General features: G+C 36.0%; 1 protein-coding gene across 1 annotated transcript in view; it reads right to left on the bottom strand.

Moving 5' to 3' along the window:
- Window positions 1–9: 9 nt before the first annotated feature.
- The window catches only part of ChT (choline transporter), a 46,967-nt gene continuing 25,789 nt past the window's right edge, over window positions 10–21,187 (bottom strand). The window contains exons 10-11 of the mRNA XM_076120144.1: window positions 14,969–15,241; window positions 10–3,153 (exon numbers count right to left, since the gene is read on the bottom strand). Coding sequence (XP_075976259.1) covers window positions 2,835–3,153; window positions 14,969–15,241 — 592 coding nt within the window. The 3' untranslated portion in view covers window positions 10–2,834. The remainder of the gene's footprint in view (window positions 3,154–14,968; window positions 15,242–21,187) is intronic.

Here is a 21,187-nt window from a genome sequence, read left to right on the forward strand (position 1 = left end):
AAACAAGCATTCAACATACTAGATGTTTTTATTTTGATGTCGCACAGAGCGACCGCGGAATTCACAACGTTACACATTTTTTTACACATTTTCTTTTTCAAAATATTCAACAAGAACTAGGAATAAGTCAATAGTAGGTATATATCTACTAGCTAACAGTGGGGCGACCGCTGCCTGAATAAAGCGCTATTTACATCATAATATATTATGTAATGTAGCTTTACATAATCACACTATAAAACAATATTTATTAAATAGAGACTAAAATAACGGTAACTTTAAAATGTATAACAGCGAAAAATAACAAAATATATATCATAGTTATTTAGGTCTGAAAGAGACTGTGATATATTTATAAAGGAAAATAATAAAAAGGTATAACTAAATAGTTTGATTTTAAATACATATAATATTTTATTTCTCATTTCAACAACACCTAGTTTTAATATTTTGTGATTGAAGATTAGGTAATATTTTAAATACAATAAATAGTATATTTATTTATAGAATTTTCTAAAAACATAGTAATATAAATATATTATAATTTAAACTATCGTTAACTGCAACAGGACGGCAAACCTAACACTTTGAAATATCATTATTATAATTTGATAATATATCTAAAAAGTTGTACAAAAGTAACTGTCAAAATTAATACAATGTAAATACCTCTGAAACATTTTTAATACACTATAAAATAATAATATATATAATACTATAATTTATAGATATCTTTGTATATAATATGTATGTTATATATATAAGACGTTCTATCAGGAAGCGGCGCCGAAGAACAACAACGATACCTATGATCTACTCTTACATTTATTGATATGTACCATTTCACACTAAACACTATAATATGTATATTATTTAAGTCACAAGGATGATATGTACCGAGTTCGTAGTCTTAGCAAGGTTAGGCAGGTGGATATCACATTATATTATATCTTCGCAACATATACAATAAATATATCCAATTCTCTATATACTTTAGTTTTAGATATAAACTCCATTATCAAAAAACAATTCGTAAGCTTGTTATAATGTTATAAATAGATATATAGCTTGGACCTACAGTAATTTACTTCTCAAAATACCTAAGGCATTATAATGCGTTTTGTAGGTATATAATAATATATATATAACTTTATAAAGGAAGAGACTTACGTTGCCAAAATGTGCAGTAGCACGATTCTCTACAACTGAAACCATCGATCAAAAGTTTGACATTTAAAACGTACTGTCAAAATAGTTTCTACATCGCCCGCTAGAGGCGCTGATCAAATGTCATACAACATTTTTCGATAGTTGTCGGTAGTCGTTAGTAGTCGAGAATTGCGGTACAGATAGTTCTACTTGCAAGATACACTTTAATATATTTAGATATATAACGTCGAGAAGCGTCGACTATGCACAGAAACACGTACCATTTAAAGACATTGAGACACCGGAGAGGGGCCGGGGAACACGAGAGTCAACATCAATACATTTATAATTTCAAAAAGACCGATTATTATTACTATCAGCGATGTACGCCTTCAGAAAGCTCTTGAAATATTCATAACACGTATTATCCATCAATATACATCAACGTGAAGAGTTTAATAATATTCTCTGGTTAAAATGTTAGAATTTTATATATTCAACTGATTTTAGGCCAGTTTTAGTTGTTAACATCGCATTGATAGTACACTCCTGTCCTAATTGATAATTTATACTATTTTTATATAATATTTTATCTGGGTTCACTTGACTTCAAGCGTACAAATCACAACTCTAAACGATACAAAATATATCTATTTAAAGTAGACAATTTCCGCTAAGTTTTGAATAAAGCTTATAAAACCATTACAGCCACTAAATTGTACTAACTAGACATATATTTGAAACACATAGTAACAATTTTGTGCGGATATAATATGTAAATAATGTTGAACAACTAAACTATGGTAGTGACCACGTTTAATATAATTTATATTTAGTGTATATAACATGTGTGATGCTTTATAAGCGCTATGTGGTCATGATATACTTATATAGTGGTACATAGACTCGGTAAGGTATAACAGGTGAGGTCCGAGCGCCGGTGCCTGCTTCTACCACACGCACAGTACGCACACATATACACCGAGTGTTCTACGAGCAACAAGCACGTCTGTGTGCTCCTCTCTCTACGATAATTGACTTAAATAAGGAATCGTCATCGATATAAACAATATATAATAATATATCTAACAATTAATTCACATTTTGATATGTATGAGTTACGTTTCGTAGTTAATTTATTATAATATGTCTCACTACAAAATAATAACAGCTTAATCATTTATACATCGACTAAACATACATCTATTGCTTGAATGCATTATTATATCTACGTACAGTACATGATATGTTCACATTGTCAGTTTGCGCTTACGTCGTCATTCGAAGAGATCCTTCTACAGTTATAATAAATATATAAGTACGAGTATGTTACATATAAAATTGTTTGTAGGAAGATTGATGATTATGATATGTTTCGTTTCGACCTTGAGCATAACATTCTATCGATTCGAAAAATACTGAAGTTTACTGTTCCATACTTCGATGTACGATCAAAAACATTCCAATGAAAAATAAGTGAGGCTGGGTCGATAGAGACGCTCACGAGTCGCGCAGGTCATCAGCCCGGCGTGGACTAGGCACGTAGTAAGCGGGACTATAAACCCAGTCTAATAGTAAAATTTTCGGAAAATATAATCCGTATTTAGATCCCCGTGGTCAATAGTTTTACCTAATGGCGAAGCGCTTACGATGTCATAAGTAAACTAATAAGAGTACTTATCGTCTCAGAAAGCCGTTTGCTTGCCGAAGGGCTGGACCGGTGGGGGGGCGCTGCTGTTGCCGAAGAGGGGGGTTGGTCCATCGTTGGGGTCATCGAGGTCATCGTCATCGGGTTCGAGTGCCGGGTTGATTCTTCCTGAGGACTCGTCGGGGCCTACGAGGGTGGAGGCTGCGCCGTACAGCCTGCCGGGCACTCCTCCGAGGACTGACATCTGTTCACCTGCCTCTGAGGGCTCGTCCACGCGGCGGATGTCTTCAGGGATGTTCACGACGCAGTTGAAGTAGTCAGACTCGGGGCTCAGGTAGCCGTTGTTGAACAGGAACCTGGTGACAAACAGGTCGTTAATTGAAATCGATCTTTGTATAAATGTAACTTGACTGCCTCCGTGGCGTAGTGATTTAGGTTCGATTTCCACACGAAACAATTATATTTGGTATCAAAAATTGTTGCTTCGAGTCTGGTTGTACTTTTTGTCCATTGTTGTACGTTTGTAAAAGTCCCCGCGACACAAGAGCAATTCTTAGAGTGGGAGTTGTCTTAAAAACAATAAAAAACATAAACCTTGTATTGCATGAACCTGAATTATAGATTAAAATACTTCGCATAAAACGAAAGCTTTTAGTAAAATTCTGGAAATTTCTATATACGTAGGACAATAAATATTTTATGGCTAAAATAAAAGGTTTCAGTAGAATCAAGTTTCGTAGAGTATCTAAATTCTATGCGTCTTTTTCAGATAAAAGATTCATATTTCATGATAACAATGAATAATATTATAAGTAACGAACTGTAGATGATAGCTAATTAGCCAAGTACATTAATATTCAAGTACGTTTAACTCGGAGAGAGTATAATAATTAATATTAGGAAAGGTCCTACTGAGTCAAGCACTCATTTACATAAAGACTTAAGTGACCCTATAAAAGTAATTATACCTTTAAATCACGGGGCATTAAGTTTCAGCAAAATAATATGGAACGTAGATGTTTAATTATTGTTTAAATAGACTTAGTACTTAATAAGATATAAATGTTATTAGTACGGTCACGGGCATGTTGTTTGTTTGTTTGATTGTTTGTTTGTTTGTTTGAACGCGCTAATCTCAGGAACTATTGGTCCAATTTGAAAAATTATTTCAGCGTTAGATAGTCCATTTCTCGAGGAAGGTTATAGACTATATATCATCACGCTACTACCAATAGGAAGAGAGTACCAGTGAAAAATGTTACAAAAACGGGGAAAATTTTGACCCATTCTCTCGTATGTGACGCAAGCGAAGTTGCGCGGGTCAGCTAGTTAATATCTATACTAATATTATAAAGCTGAAGAGTTTGTTTGTTTGTTTGTTTGTTTGTTTGTTTGAACGCGCTAATCTCAGGAACTACTGGTCCGATTTGAAAAATTCTTTCAGTGTTAGATAGCCCATTTATCGAGGAAGGCTATAGGCTATATAACATCACGCTACGGTCATTAGGAGCGGAGTAGCAACAAAAAATGTTACAAAAACGGGGAAAATTTTGACCCATTCTCTTAGGTGACGCAAGCGAAGTTGCGCGGGTCAGCTAGTTAGGTATAAATGCGAAAGAAAAAACTACAAGACGGATTATTATGAAATTTGGTAAACTAATAGCTTGAAACCTCGATTAACACATAACATATTTTTACCCCAGGTAATCTTTTCAGATGGACGAAGTCGTGGGCAGAAGGCTAGTTAATATTATAATTGGAAACTATAGTACCTATTAACGAAAGTTTGGATGTTTATTACTCCAAAACTACTGAACAGATTTTGATAAATGGGATTTACAAACATTAAAATTTGTAATTAAATGTAAAAAGCCCTTTTTATAACTCAGGAACCAAACTCGAAAGCTATAAACAATTAAATAATAACGATTAAAAACTCCGATTTTTTATTTGTCTAAGGTTAAATTTATTTATAAACTTCAATAACGTGTTACAAGGCGTAATTAATCGATACTGCTCATACTCGAAGCGTAAGTAATTAAAATGTTATTTATTTTACCAGTGATGGATTGGTCATTATCTATCATCACGATTGTGTATCAGATTATTATTTAACAACTTGAAATCAATTTACCATGTATGTACTGTACCGTGTACAACCAATTATTATAACCCTCCAACTTGGAATTTTTATATCACGCCTGTAATATCCAAAGGTTTAGTCAAAAGTGTATGAAACACACTCACTTTTCGCCGTTAACAATGTTAGTCCCATGTAATAGGGGGCGAGCCTAATGCCAAACATGAAAAACATAAAATTAATGCAACTTTGACGGCCTTTGTGGCCCAGTTATTAAGGTGGACGCTACACCGCTACCATTGCGTTTGGAGGTAGTGGATTCGATTCCCACTTGAGACAATTATTTATGCGATCCACAAAGAGATATTTCGGGTCTGGTTAAACTTTGTGTCCGTTGTTTGTTGTAAAAGTCCTCGCGACACAAGAGCAATTTCTAGTACAGGAAATGTCCTAAAAAAAAGAAAATAATAAAAGTACGCGCCGTAAATCGTCGTTCAACTTATCGGTCATTGACCTAGTTCGTGCCATGATGCTAATGTAGAATAATAGGTATTATTTAGATGTAGTAATATGAAAGTGTTTGAGTTGTAACAAGCTGTAACACACCGTTTATGTGTTGCACCAAATATTTAAACAATAATGTATATTATTATCATTCGTTACTCTCAAACGTTTAGGCGAGGGCTGCTCTGTGATGCAGATTATCTTTTACTCTTAATATTGTTAGAGCCGCAGGTAGCAAAACCATGTTTATTTATCCCTTTAGTATAAATTATTATATACCTACAAACAAATATCATTTTGTCTTTCACAATATCAAGATAAAAAAATAAAAAATAAATATAACGAAATATAAAAATAAATAAATGTAAATATTTAAACAGATTAAATTACTATTTAAAATACGATATAAAAAAACAAGAAACAAAGTGTTCTTAAAAGCTTTACAAGATCATGGCATTTTTAGATTTCTAAGACTTTCAATAATAAAGTGATACAAAGCTATGACCGCTACAGATGCAAGTCCAGACAGTCTCAAATTGAAATTAACGTCAGCCGTCTTCTCAAATCCCTGGCTACTTTATCGAATCTCCAAATTTTAGACAGCTCCTTCTTAAATCCAGATCTCCCTCTACATTATTAACTCAGCATCGCGATTCTCTACAGTCGGTATTATCGAGTATCGAGAGTTTTACATTTAAATTGTTCTCCAAAAATTGTTCTTACTACACCGGCTAGAGGCGCTGATCAGAATTTTATACAATTTTAATAGCGTTTCAACATTTTTAAACTATCGCGGCTTGTACATATACCTAATACTGAGATACGTAACGGATCTTAACCGTGGTGAATATTTTTAAAGTAAATACTTATTAATACCTTAATTACTACGCGACATTCTAATCGAATTACATCGACCGTGAGCTAGTCGGTTGTCGATGGTCAATAGTGGTAGAGAATCGCTACAGAATGGTAGACAGCCCTGTTCCCGCAAGGATTGGTCGTGATCCACAATCACTTTCCACTCATTATACCGTGTGTGTGTGTGTGTGTGTGTGTGTGTTCCACGATCTCATCAACCGATCATAGCGATCATTAGCGTGATTGCGAGGCCTTCACCGCAGCTCCTCGGAAAATCGATTTGATTTATATGACGTAACACGCGGGATTTTAACAAATATATTAATTCATTCTATTCGGTTATATACTGTCTGTAGGTCTGTCTGCGGTTTGAAGGTCAAAGACAAACATTTTTAACACGGCTTTTAATCCGATTCCATGTAACAGGGGCTAAGCTTGATGATACAGAATGAACACACGAACTTCGTGACACTCTTTTGGTACCGAAATGCAAAAGAAAAGTGGTATATTAGCTTAGCCTTTGTTCCAAACTATGTTGGAGTCAACTTCCAGTCTCACCGGATGCAGCTGGATAATAGTATTTTACATGGAGCGACTGCCTATCTGACCCCACAACCCAGTTACCTGGATTATATCACGACACTCGTCGGTAAGACTGGTTGTCAGGCTTTCAAGATTCTAACTAACGTGTTAACGACTGTCAAAGAATTTCGAAAATAACAGCCGGGACCCACAATTCAACGTGCTAGCCGAAACACGGAAAAAGTAAAGTGTTAAAAAAAATAATTTCGGAAGCGTGATCAGATTCATGAGCAGTATCGCCTCCCAAAATGTTCCCATCTATTATGAGACGACCCTGTAAAAATGTACGAGAACATCGATCGATCGCACTCAAAACCTCGTGATCGTCGCTAAAAGCACAGACTAGTGCATAAATATATTCTACAATACACGTGTGACCTAAAAACTAGTAATCGATTTTATAGTTCCTTCACTTAATTGAAATGTCAAACTTAATTGCTGTCAGGAAACTTCTCGTGAAAAATAGCTCGGAATTTCTGCTCTACCGTGAATGTTTATACAATGACAAATATAAGGTATATCAAATACTGACACTTCCGGGGCGATTCTCTATTGCTATCGACTATCGACAATCGGTTAGCTATGGACATAGTAAATTTTAAATTCTCGATTCTCTAGTACCGTCTTAGGGACTGTAGTGATCAGATATAGTGATAACAGTTATTTTTTTCTTAACGGTGGACCCGTATCAACTCTCAGTAATAGGCAACCTCCAAGATACGATGAAATAATTTGGATAAAAAAGTAGGTTTATTTTAAGGTTTAAAAACAGTACGCGAAATTACGTAAACATTACTCATTGAAACCTGCGCCGAAACGTCAGGCATTCCAAGTTAAAATGCGTGTTCGCATTATTTTCCGTATTCTATCATATTATAAGTATTAAAAAGATATTTCAAAGACAAAGAATATGTTACAGCAAGATAATATATGAAGATATTTCTATATTTTCTCCATTTTATAAGAGTTCCGTCGGAAGCGGTTCAAAGAGTGAATATTCTTTTGTCTTATCATTGTGTACGACGGTACTTGTATTCTAAGAACAAGCTTTTGACGTTAACTGAGCTAAGACAATATTATTATGAACACTGCAGTTTTGTCTTGTCTTCTTTATTATTGATATTCAAAAGAAAGGCTTAGTTAGTCCACATTGTACATCGAGTTGTAGCTTCAGTCTTTAAACTTAGAAATGTTTGTTTTTATGTTAAAAAGCACTTAGTGTATTTTAATTCACCAAAGGTCAATAGGTAAATGTAACGACACACCTGCGTAATCTTCAGTGCCTTACGTTCCGTTTAACACGCTCGCTGTGTCTTTAACCCCCGATTTCTGAGGTACATTTAGCGGTAGTTTATCTATTCAATAGCGTTTTTTATATGTGTTTAAACTGAGGGTAAGTCACTCATCAGCCGAAATTACGTCACGTTCAATGTAAAGCCGACTCTTTCGCCGCCGAACGTTCAGCGCAGATGTTACTGTTGGTGTGTCGCTACACTTATTCTTAGCACCAGAGTTGTACTTTACAAAATGAAAAATGAAATAATCTTGAGAGCCCACTCACTCTTGTCTTCAGAAAAGGTAAGAATATTGTCAGTAGCACTAGAGATTCAATCGTTTAAAAGCCACATTGTGTACAAAGCCGTAGAAAAATAAATAAATAAGTGATGTTTATTTAAGTGATTGGATCTCCACAATAGGATAAAGATAAATAAATGTAATTTCTTGAACAATCGCTCGAGATTAAATGTCTTTCTGTGAAAGAATCAATCTCACAAGATTGATTCTTTTGACATTTACCTTCGTCAGACTCGACTGACAAAAACGTTTTAAATACATCAATATTTACAAGCATTTACTTTTGTTATTTAAGAAAAGTTCCTGTATTTACGTCAGTATTTTTTGATAACTTCCTCTTCGGCATTCGCCCCATCGCCGTCGGGTGTACCTATCGGCGTATGGCAGCAAAAATTGGTTGTAAATTTTATAAAGAACATTTGGCTTCAAAATTCCAGCCCCTTCAACTCGGTTTCGGATCAAAAGGGGGCTGTGAGGCTGCCATACACGCGCTGAGGACGTACCTTCGCTGCAGTGAAGGTGAGGTCATCCTAAAGGTTGACCTAAAGAATGCCTTCAATTCTGTGAATCGGGACACTCCGTTGACACAGGCAAAATTAGAAACACCTAAATTATTTAAATTTCTTTGGCAATGTTATCGGCACCCTTCTAAATTACTCTTTAAGGATAATCTTTTGGAGTCTTCAGTAGGCTGTCAATAGGGTGACCCTCTTGGACCGGTCATTTTTAGCTTGGCTATTAACCCCATTATTCGGCGTCTAAATTCAAAATTTAACGTTTGGTATTTGGATGATGGTACCCTTGGGGGCGATGTAGATACCGTTTTTAATGATTTGGCTTTCCTAAAAAATGAATTCAAACGAATTGGTTTAGAACTTAATTCAAATAAATGCGAAATTTTTTTTAATAACTTACCAGACAAATCTTTGGCTTTTTCTAAATTCACTACTTTGGCTCCTAATTTGAAAATTATGCAACAAAACTCTCTTCGCCTCCTTGGGTCCCCTATTTTAGAAGATGGTTTTGAACCTTTCATAGAGGAAAAAATTCAAAATTTTAATGAAATTTCGGAACGCCTCATCAAAATTAATATTCATTCTGCATTTACTATCATTCGGTTTTGTCTTTTCGTCCCAAAATTTACACATGCCCTTAGAGCTTCGCCTTTTTGGAAAATCTCGGTTCCACTTCTCAAAATTGATGATATCATTAGAAATACACTCACCAAAATTCTCAATGTGGCCTTGGACGACCGTGCATGGCTTCAGGCTTCCTTGCCTATTCGTTTAGGAGGCCTCGGCGTCCGCAAAATTTCAGATGTTGGTTTGCCTGCGTTCCTGTCCTCGGTCCACGGCACGGAAGAATTGACCAGGAAAATTTTAGCTCCTACACTGGTTAATTCTGAAGTGTCGTGTAAGGCCGATGCCATGAACGCCTGGAAAATGGCCGCTCCAAACACGGATTTACCTCGAAACTTGTTCTCTCAGAGACAGTGGGACGCGCCGCTCAGCAGTTTGATTAAGGAAAATATTTTATTAACATCTTCCACTTCTGCTGAGCGTGCTCGCCTTCTGGCTGTGGGAGAATGGGAATCGGGGCTTTGGCTTCAGGCTCTCCCTTCATTTAACGTAGGTACCATGCTCGATGATACCACGTTCCGCATCGCCACATGTCTTCGTTTAGGAGCCTCGTGTGTTTCTCCGCATCGTTGTCACTGCGGGGAAGCTGTCGGCGAGCTCGGGCACCATGGTCTATCATGTAATAAGAGTGCGGGTCGTTTCCCGCGTCACGCCCACCTAAACGACATAATTCGCCGGTCTCTTGCCACCGCGGGTGTTCCAGCTCTATTAGAACCCAATGGGCTGGCGCGCGACGATGGGAAGAGGCCGGACGGTATGTCGTTGTTGCCTTGGAGTATGGGCAGGCCCTTGGTTTGGGATGCAACCTGTGTCGACACCTTGGCGCCTTCCCATATTCCAGGTACGGTGGGCGTTGCGGGCGCTGCTGCCGCATCAGCAGAAAACCTCAAGCGGCGCAAGTATAGTAACATTATTGGTAATTACGTATTTGTGCCGTTTGGGGTTGAAACCTTGGGACCGTGGGGCCCGAGTGCTCGTAGTCTCTACCGAGAGATTGCGAAGCGTCTCGTCGATGCTACGCGTGACCAGGGTGCTGGCCTTTACTTTGGTCAAAGAATTAGCATTGCCATCCAACGTGGCAATGCTGCCAGCATTCTGGGTACGTTACCAGTCGACGATGGTGAGGAGAAATTCTACGACGCGTGACGCACTCCTTTTGTATCCATATTTTATATTGTAAATATATTGTATAATTGTAAGTATGCAAATATTTTGTTTTTTTAAATTATTTCTAGTTTAGTTTAGTTTTTGTAAATAAAATGTATTAAATATAATTTTAGAAATAGAATACTTTCACCACTGAAAAAAAAAAAAAAAAAAAAAAAAAAAAAAAAAAAAAAACTTCCTCTTAAGAATGTGTGGTAGAAGACATTAAATCATACGCATACACAAAGGACAGTCAGACCAGCATGTGTGTATCTCAGTTAACAAATTGACATGTATTTTTTATTAACCCACTATATTATTGTACTGTGCCACTACTGCCCCACTGCTGAGCAAGAGTCTCATGCCTCCAAGGAGAATTGAGTAAGGGGACATGACAACTAATATTCGTTTAAATGATAACCACTATCCAGTAATTCATTGACGGTGACACTTTGAATCAAAACTCAAAAATGATACGACAAAAAAAAATATTTTACAGTAAGCACTACATTTCGCAATTTCATTGATGGCCTAAAACCCAACATATACATACATAGGAGTTAAGATTTAATTTAAATTGATTTATTTATTCTCAGTATCTTCGCCGCGCCTCCGCTGGTTTGCGTTAAAGGGCCTTAAAATTTAGTTATTTGCGTTTACTTATCCGTCATATTGTCTCATTTACTCACGTAATATGTTACGAGACAAAACTATAAATGAAAACTAACAACCACAGATAAAATGTCACTTTTATAACTTAACAGTCGTGATGTAATGTTTGTGAATGAAAGTGCTCAGTAGCTAATATACTCATCACTAAATAATGGATTGTAAATGTCTGTTTAAATATGTTATTGCATAAGGAACTAACCATTTCCTGCGGTCACTTATACAGATATTTCCGACCACTTAACGTGCTAAAAAGCTTTGATTGGTGGTCAAACAAAAAGTAAATGTATTAAAAACTTTCGCATTTGTAAAATCACAGCTCGTGGCTTAGTTGACATCAGCCGCACGGATCAATCTCTGAAGTTAAGCAACGCTTGCCGAGGTTTTTCTGTGAATGAGTGACCATCTTATACATATCGAGTTCCTCCGTGTTTCGGAAGGTACGTTTAATTGTGGGTCCCGGCTGTCGTCTTAAAAGATCTTTGACGGTCGTTAACAGTAGTCAGAAGCTTGAAAGTCTGACAACCAGTGTTGCCGATGGGTATCATGCTATAACCTGATTAGGTTTTGGAGGGCAGATAAGCAGTCGCTTCATGTAAATCCTTGGTATTCAGCTGACGTGACGTGACTGAAAGCCAACTCGAACATAGTTTGAAAGAATGCTAGGCTGACATAATAAAATCACAGTATAGATTATATTCCAACTAATTAGTTTCGTATTCGTTTCGTTAACGTACGTCAGTAAGAAAGTAAATACGACAGGAGCAAGAGTGCGTGTGTTGTTGAATATTGTAGGAGCCTCTCGCAAGCCTCTCTCTGAATACTTAATACTGAGCGACTGACCTCCGGCTGACCTTTACAGATTACGCATATTACGCATATTGTGTGTGTGTTATATTGTGTTGTGTTGTGTGACGTGAACTTTCAGGATTATGTGTAGTAATTATTTATAACGTTCACGAGTATTTTGTTGATGAATATTTTTGTAGCCGCGTTGTTTTTGTGTCCTGATATGTATTCTAATGTTATGTTTTTGTAACAAATATGATGTATACAGTTGTTAGAATTACTTTCCCTGGAAGTCTTTTGCCTGAAAACTTTCCCATATCTTTGTATATTCAGGTCATAGAGGAGGTCAAAGAAAGAAAAGTTTACTCTAAATCAGAGGGTTAAAATCTAAGTGCACCTACTGCCACTGTAATTTGAGCGATGCTATGATAACTTGTACTATAAGTACGGCTAATAAAAAAAAAGTATGTAAGTAGTTTATGTAAAAGCAAAACAAATGAAAATCGTATCACTAACATAATAAGGCATTATTATTCCCGGTATAGACAGAATTAAGGAAAGCGATAACGAAATTATTTTCTTATTTTGCTTCCATGCTTGTGTTACGTCAAGTTGCACTTTATAAAAAAACAAACTTAACAAACTCTGTAGTTATAGCCACGTCAGAGTAGAGCCGGTAACAAAACTTAGACCATGTTACAAAAGTTCTAGTGAACGTACTCTAATATCTAATTATAAGTTGTGGATAAACTCGTAAGTAATTAATTTTGTAGTACCAACTTATGCTAGCAGCGTGTTCTGCTTTCTTATATTTTATGGTACCTAATCCTTTACTCCGTGTAATAACATTATACGTATGCACTATACATATTAATAAAAATTTCAAGAATTTTAAATTGCTGACAAATAATTCAGCTATTAGAGAAGTAAAAAGAAGAATCAAGAAAGGAAAAATATAGATTCTGAGGATCGTACTAAATGGTGTTATCTGGTCTCTGCCTTCCCCTATGGGAAGAAGACCTGATTCTATGTATAAGTATGTATGAAAGTAAACTTAGTACAGTATGGCATTACGGATGTTTTATCGCCTTAACCCATAATACAAGGAATAATCACGAAACGCGAAAATTTTAATTGTCACTCATTTTTCTATTTTATCGTATGGTTAGTGGTTCAACCTAGTGCCAAAGTCGTTCAAGCCGTCCGAAAGATCGTTGATATTATGGCTTTGAAACGACATGGCTTAAAGACTGCGTAGTTATCTTAAAATAGATAAAGTCTCTCAAACTATAACTAGTAAGTTTACTAAAGCACTCTTGAAAGGTCTTTTGTCAAAGTATTGGGACCTCCTTGAACCTCGCTCGTTTCTATAAAGTTTGCCGCTCACTCTCGTTAGGGTCAGTGTGTATTTAAGCAGTTGGACGGCAAATAGGGTTTTAATCATTGAAGTGGTACATTTTAGATGAAGTTCTGGTAACTTTGAAATGTAAATTAAAGTTCCAAGCCAAAGTAGTGTTTACCTAAGCCAACATTCATGTAGAGTTTAATCAAAATGCTTAGAAGACTAAACTGAAACATATTTTTACTTCAAGTTTAAAGTGTTATTACGTATCATTTTGTAGCTAGTTATTGAAAAGTTATCGTAGCTCAAATTGTTGAAAAGTCATTTTAGTACTCCAAACTAATATAATAACACTTATAATTAAATTTGAACTGAACTGAATCAAATTTTTGTGCCGAAATTAACAATAATTTCGTCGCAATTCAACTTTACAATTTGGTCAAGAATCCTTTTGTGAATTCAATGTTCAATAAATCAGTCATTACTGTGGAACCAGTGCTTCTAAACATTTTAGTTATTTGTCATCAAAATAAAGACCGTAATCTAGTAATCTCCTTTGTCGACCCTTATTTACAAATCTCTTTAAGCTTTTGCCAATAAATTATTGACAAAACATGACTTTCAAAGCAACAAGTAAGTTGCTGAGAGCTGTTTACTGTAATATTACGCACAGTAATAAAATCACGCCATTAATATTACGAATACAGTACTTAAAATAATTATCTCAGAAACGAATTCATACAACTATTTCGAAACATGACTGTAATGCGTAGAATGCGTAGGCAGTAGAAAATGACTACATCGTTAAGTTCACTTGAATTACTTATATAAATACAAACACGCACATATTGCCCTTCGTGTGGGCGATATTTACTTCAACTGTTTACTGTTCAAATGATGATTGATCTAATGTTAATTGTATAATCATGTGGAATATTGTAATTATTTAAATAACACGTAATTAAGTGAATCAGTTATAAGTTACTTGCTGTTGTGGAGGTCAGCCTTCGAGATAGAGGATTTGACTTTTAAAGAGTGAGAAAATTAACCGTACGTTAGTGAATCAACACCCTAAAATAATGTTTGTAAGCTTGAAAAAAATTGTTATTTAATTCTACCTCAACATCAAATACATATATGATTTGTTTTTTCTTAAGATTAATAATGTGAACCTGGTATTCCTTGTTCGATAATATACTTTTAGTTTGTTGATATCAAACTAACAATGTATGTAACCAACAGAAGTTTGAGAGGAAAGGAGACGTGATCGTATAATGTAAATAATTACATATACGTACCTGATCAATGATCATTTTTTTGCGCTTATTCTGCTTCAGTAAAAATAATACATTCCACTCCAAATATTGTGCCATACACTCACAACACGTAGTCCATTAACAATATTATACACCCGAGAAACCTCATCAAACCTCCGTAATATCACACTCACCATCCATCACCATAAAGTAATCCAAAGTTGTACTTACACAGACAGCCACGAGATGAAGGCCAGCGTGAACAGACTCATGACCATCGCCATCGTCCTGAAGGGGAACAGCTGCACCTCGGTCTCGGGGTCCCAGCCAGGGTAGTGGATCAGCGCCGGCAGCCCCAGCAGCTTCTCCCCGCCGGACAGGCGCACCAGCATGGCCACGATGTATGCCGCCAGAGAGCCGTACGTGTTGCAGTGCTTCTTGAAGTGAACCACCATCAGCAGTTGAGGGAATAAGATCACGTATACCAGGTCTGAGCACATTGACCTGTGGAAGAAGATGTGTTTTAGGTTTTGTATTCAATTTGACGGTTGGAGAGAATTCGATCACTTACTGAGTACCCGGTTTCTGAGTACATTTAGCGGTAGTTTATCAATTAAATAGCCTTTTTTTTATCCGAGTTTAAACGCTATTGAATAGATAAACTACCGCTTAATGAACCTCAGAAACCGGGGCTAAGTCTTATTGAGCACTTGAAACCTGTACAAAAAAAGTTTGGTGTGTTACCAAGATTTTTCTTATTATTTATTTATGTGTATTAAACATTATTATCAGGCCATGAAGAGATGCGAAGTACTTCATCAAACGCATTTGCAGCGTAGAACTTTGATTACTCGTGTCCAGTAAAAAGAAAATAATATCTATTATTGCGTTTTGTTATTGATACATTCTCAATAACTTTGTACTTGAATATAATATGTTAAGTGTCTATAAATTGATCTGAATCCATAAATAACAAATTTTGATTGATTTTGACATCGATATTTTGCGACAGATTAAATCAAAACACAGAAAGATGAAGATCAATCAGAGTGATCAATTAGGGAGCAATCACAATGATTTATGTAAAACGCATCAAGTCGTGCGATATGATGGCATGAAGTAATGAACCCTCGCTGGGCAATGTTGCGTCAGTTGCTCTAACAGTACTTACATTACTATGTAAAACTAAATATTTAGAAATATTCCCCAAAGCAGTATTTTTTTGTCCAGATCGTTTAGGTGGTCCCCATATAGGGTTCATTTCCTTTAAATAATTTATCCGGTTTGGTTGTATTTTGTGTAATGTACCCGTCGTATGCTATTTAGCACGAAAGCTAAGAAAGTTTGTTTTCACACAAGAGCAATTTTAGTTAGTGTTGGTGCGAGTGCTGTAATTTTATTTATTGAATAAATAAAAAATGTTCTGCTACTAATTTTTCATAACGTCTGCTGCCGGGTCGGAATCTCAAAAATATTTTCATGACATCTTCGTAGTATCCAAATATATGTTCAAAATTTGCATATATTTTGTGTGTAAAGGCAGTGGGTAATTACAGTGGGAGCGTGGTTGTATCGGTGCGATCACGACGACGACTCACGTCGCTCACGTACTCGACTACTCACCCATCTATCAAATATTTACCAACGATTATACATCCACTATCGATGCATCGTGTTGCACATCTTTAGGGACGAATAAATACGGGTTTGTAGCTACAAATAGTGTAGAAGTCAGTCTTTATTGACACCGAGACATGGATGGAGTAAAGCAGACTTGAAACATGAAACTGTAGCTCTTTCGATGATTATATTATTCTAGATCTAAGAAAGATCTTCAGAAATTTGCAAAGCATAAAAAGAAGCATAATATCAGTTTAGAAGATACAAATAAAAAGATCGAAATAAGTCGAAACCTAACTTTTTAATAAGAGGTAGTATTAGTAGTAGTCAAAGAAAGTAGTTACTTTGACAACACACATATAAAACTGTTTCAATTTCTAAACAGTCGGTCCAATTCAATTTGACTAGAGAAATGTAAATGTACAAAACAAAAGAAGCAATTTATTGAAAGTCCGGCGACGTGAAGGTTTAAAATTTCAATTCCAATGCAGGTGTAAGCCGACGCTTTCAATATGAGTGGGGGGTAGTTCCACCCTGTAGGGGGGGTAATAGGGGGTGAAATTGCAGTAGTCGCCGCTCATATTGTAATATGTGATGTTACGGGATTAGTTCGTTGAGATAATGTTGTGAGAACTTGCGTATATAAATTTTAGAAACAAGTTTTAAATGTTTGTAATAATTTGCGTAGCTATAACAAATACTAACTGTATCTATCTATTTTTTATACCACTTTGGCTCGTACTATAGAGGTCTTGCATATATGTATATACTTTTGAGAAAAAAATAATTAGGTGTTATTCAATGACGTCTAGACCTTTACTTCAGAATACAATAAAATATTGGTTTAAGTATAGATTCAGATACAATGAAAAGCGTGTACAGTAAGGATAGAAATAACAACTTACATATTTATCAATCAGATTACCATACTAATAATGTATTATTATTATAATCTTGAACAAAAAAGGAAATACTAATTTCTTTATTTATTTTAAAAATGAAGGGATTCTGATTTTTTTAATAAAACCTACTCGAGTTTCACCCCTATTTACTTCGTTCCAAAGTCCAAAAAGCTACATCGCTGAAATTGTAATAACGTTTCATTATCGTGGAGCAGTTTACTATGTAAATTGACAATATTACATCTGAATAATAAACAATCCTCTCAGCCAGAGACAATGCCGAGCTAACTTCACTTGATACTATTAGTATACATCATTTAAACTAAATTCACGAAGCTAAGTTGTCCAGTTATCGTGACATGAAATTTATTTCACTAGGACATCAACCGGAACTAGTATTAAAAAGGAAAAAGGGTGTTTTTTTCTTTAAAAAAAACAACTCCCGCTCTATAAATTACTCTTGTATCGGGGGGGGGTTACAGACATACAAGCAACGGACACATAGTACAGCCAAACCCGAAACAACTCTTTGTGAATCGCACAAATAATAATCGAACCCGACACGATAGTAGTGGCGCATCGACCACTGCGCTACGAAGGTCGTCTGGGTTAATGGAAAACGATTAAAATTGTACTCGTAATAGGCTCATCCAGAATGCTTATGCCAAGTAATGTTTTTTATCAATTATGTTAAAAATTAAAAATGCTACGGACTGAAAATAATTATTGAGCTCTCATTTGATCCTAACGAAGTACGAGCTTGTGACGTCACAATGACGTCAAAGTCGTACGACGTAGTCAAGTACCCTATTGCAGTTATTCCCCATAGTATCTAACAGATAATCATCACACAAAACGTATTATAGTCTTAGAGATTTCTCTTCTACTCAAGAATTACTTTTTCTAATCCAGAAAAGTTTTCAAATCGACTCTTATAACCAGAGCAAACTAATCAAAATCTAAACCCAGAGCACTTCTGCTGAACGCAATCTCAACGAGAAAAGTTTCAAAGTTATTTCTATAAAAGTATTTTAATTTCAATAAGTAGAGCACTCCACCTGCACCACCCTCTTGTGAGGAGGGGGAGGGGAGGGTCTGAGGATTAGATTTCAATTAGCGGCTTGCCTCGGCGGGCTTAGCCCAAGCCGCCCGTGGTAGCCGAGGTGCTCGAGTACTTTGTACAAGCCGTGCGGTGCGCTGGTAACAATGAACCTTTGTACGCTAATGTTTATGAAATAATGTATTTTATGTGCATTGTGAACGCAAAACTGGGATGTAATTTTAGAGTTAATTAACTGGAAGTTTACTCCGTGATATTTCAGTAGCACCGTGTTCTACACATATTTTTTGTAATAATTATTAAGTGGGTACCGGCTGACCGGCACGACTACGGTACGCAACATAAAATAATCTTATTGGGAAATTATGGAAAAAAATGAAAAAGTTCGGTATGAGTACCTATTTATAACACTCAAAGACAAATTTCCAGCAAGTTTATAATCGTATTTAAAAGTTAAATTTTTACACATATTCCTGGGACATAACAATCTATATGAATAAAAATTTATCACCGAATTGTATGTACGCTGCGCGATCAATGGACTCAAATTCCCACGAGAATGGATCAACGGGTTAAAATTGAAGGGTGAGAAACCTTATTTGTTTACCCAACGTTTTGATCGAATTGCATCGACCGTGGTCACGGGCTGACTATCCTAACCTTTCATTTTTAATCGCGTTAAAGACCCGTTGCATGATAACATTATGTGTAAAATCGTTAAAGGGATAAAATTACAGACTTAGTACAGACGTATTTTATATAAATCAGTAGTCACGATTGAATCGTTCAAATAGATCAATAACAATAACAATTCACCTTGATACTTCCACTATCGTTTAGTGGTGCAGTTGTCACGAGCGATCCTAATTATAAACCTATCACACATGATGAGGCATTACTTCGTGTATGTATGTATGTATGTAGGTCAATGACCGGACATTATCGGTGTGTGGCGACACTCTATATGGACAAGAAGTGTTGCATGTCCGTCTGTGATGACGATCAAAATTAAGTAGGCAGGTAGCATAGGTATCGGCTGGCTGTCCTGTAATATGTCGATGGAATGTCCTACCAAGTGCCGTATTCCTTTCTTATCCACTTAATACTCATTTAAAATAACATACTGTGAAAGAAGAGAACCTTTTTTTTGTTATTTTAAACCTTTTTTAAGTAAACACTATCGATAATTCTCAATAACATGTCGCAAATTATATTACTGGAAGGTACTCATTAAATTATCCTACCAGTCTATAACTGTAAGCTTGTTAATTATATCTGTTACTAGCTGACCCGCGCAACTTCGCTTGCGTCACATTAGAGAGAAACATTTTTTACTGGTACTCTGCTCCTATTGGTCGTAGCGTGAAGATATATTAGCCTTTAGCCTTCCTCGATAAATGGACTATCTAACACTGAAAGGATTTTTCAAATCGGACCGGTAATTCCTGAGATTAGCGCGTTCAAACAAACAAACAAACTCTTCAGCTTTATAATATGAGTATAGATTATAATATAAGTATAGATTAAACGTTTGATTCGAAAGGGAATTGAAAACACACTAGAACCAGCAATATCAAAACACTAAACCTCGATCTAGCAAATTCGTGTAAAGCAAACAGCGTGTTTTACTGTCGATCTTTTTTTGTAAGGAAAATTCTCGTACTATGTACCAAAGGACACACAGCCTAACCAGAAACGTCTTTATATACATATATCATTCTTCTGTAAGTGTGTATGTCACTGAACTTTTCTTAAACGACTGGACCGATATTGATGAAATTTTTTGTGTGTGTTCAAGGGGATCTGAGAATGGTTTAGATTCACAATTTTGTCCGCTGGACAATGTTTTTTTATTTAATTTTTATGGCAAAACAACGTTTGCCGGGTCGGCTAGTCTTTGTATAGAATAAGAAATTTGACAAAGACATGCCGAGACAGAACCAGAGCACATACATGTATGAAACATAATCCTTAGCAGTTCGTAGCCACGATTACATTGCGACACTCTATAAACGACACTAATGTCAGTCAAATGTTTAACTCACATATGAACCAGGGCCCATGAGTTACACCATCGCCATACACTGGTGAACTATGGCCGCCATACAAGCAGTTATTACTACTATCACCATAACTATACGGGAGGTCAAGTTATGAAATAGGTCATTATAGACCTCTTTGGGAGTGAGTCAAGGAGTCGATGGAAATGGATTAGATGTTACTTTAATGATCCCCAGTTTCTAAGGTACATTTAGCGGTAGTTTATCTCTTCAATAGCGTTAAAACTCATATAAAAATGCTATTGAATAGAACTACCGCTAAATATACTCAGAAACCGGGCAATAGCTTTTTCCCGCGACTTCGTCCGTGTCGTCCGAGTCGCGACTTAGGACAGAATTATGATACAAACTTTCATTCCCTATTTTATCCTCTTGAGGGTAAAATTGATTAAAATCCTTTGTTATAGGATGCCTACGTCATAACATCTACCTGCATGCCAAATTTCAGGCCGATCCGACCAGTGGTATGGGCTGTGCGTTGATAGATCACTATGTCAGTCAATCACCTTTGAATTAGACATATTTATTTAGATGTTTCAAACCAATTGTCGAGTTAGTAGCAGCTCTAACACGACAATTGTTTTCCAACTGTGCGACACAGTGAAACACAGATCGTTTGAGGAGTTATAAATAGAGAGTATTGCGCATCCACTGACTGTACTGACACGCTAATGTCACTGAGTTTCCAAGGACTTGAGGTGAAGGACACGCAGTCTGCAGAACTATTGCGTACGTGTCATTGAGAGATATTGGTGCGAATTGTAAGTTGATGCGATTGTTTCGTGGAATCGTGTGTGATAAAAATACT

Source organism: Anticarsia gemmatalis, chromosome 11, assembly GCF_050436995.1.
Source record: "Anticarsia gemmatalis isolate Benzon Research Colony breed Stoneville strain chromosome 11, ilAntGemm2 primary, whole genome shotgun sequence".
NCBI lineage: Eukaryota > Metazoa > Arthropoda > Insecta > Lepidoptera > Erebidae > Anticarsia > Anticarsia gemmatalis.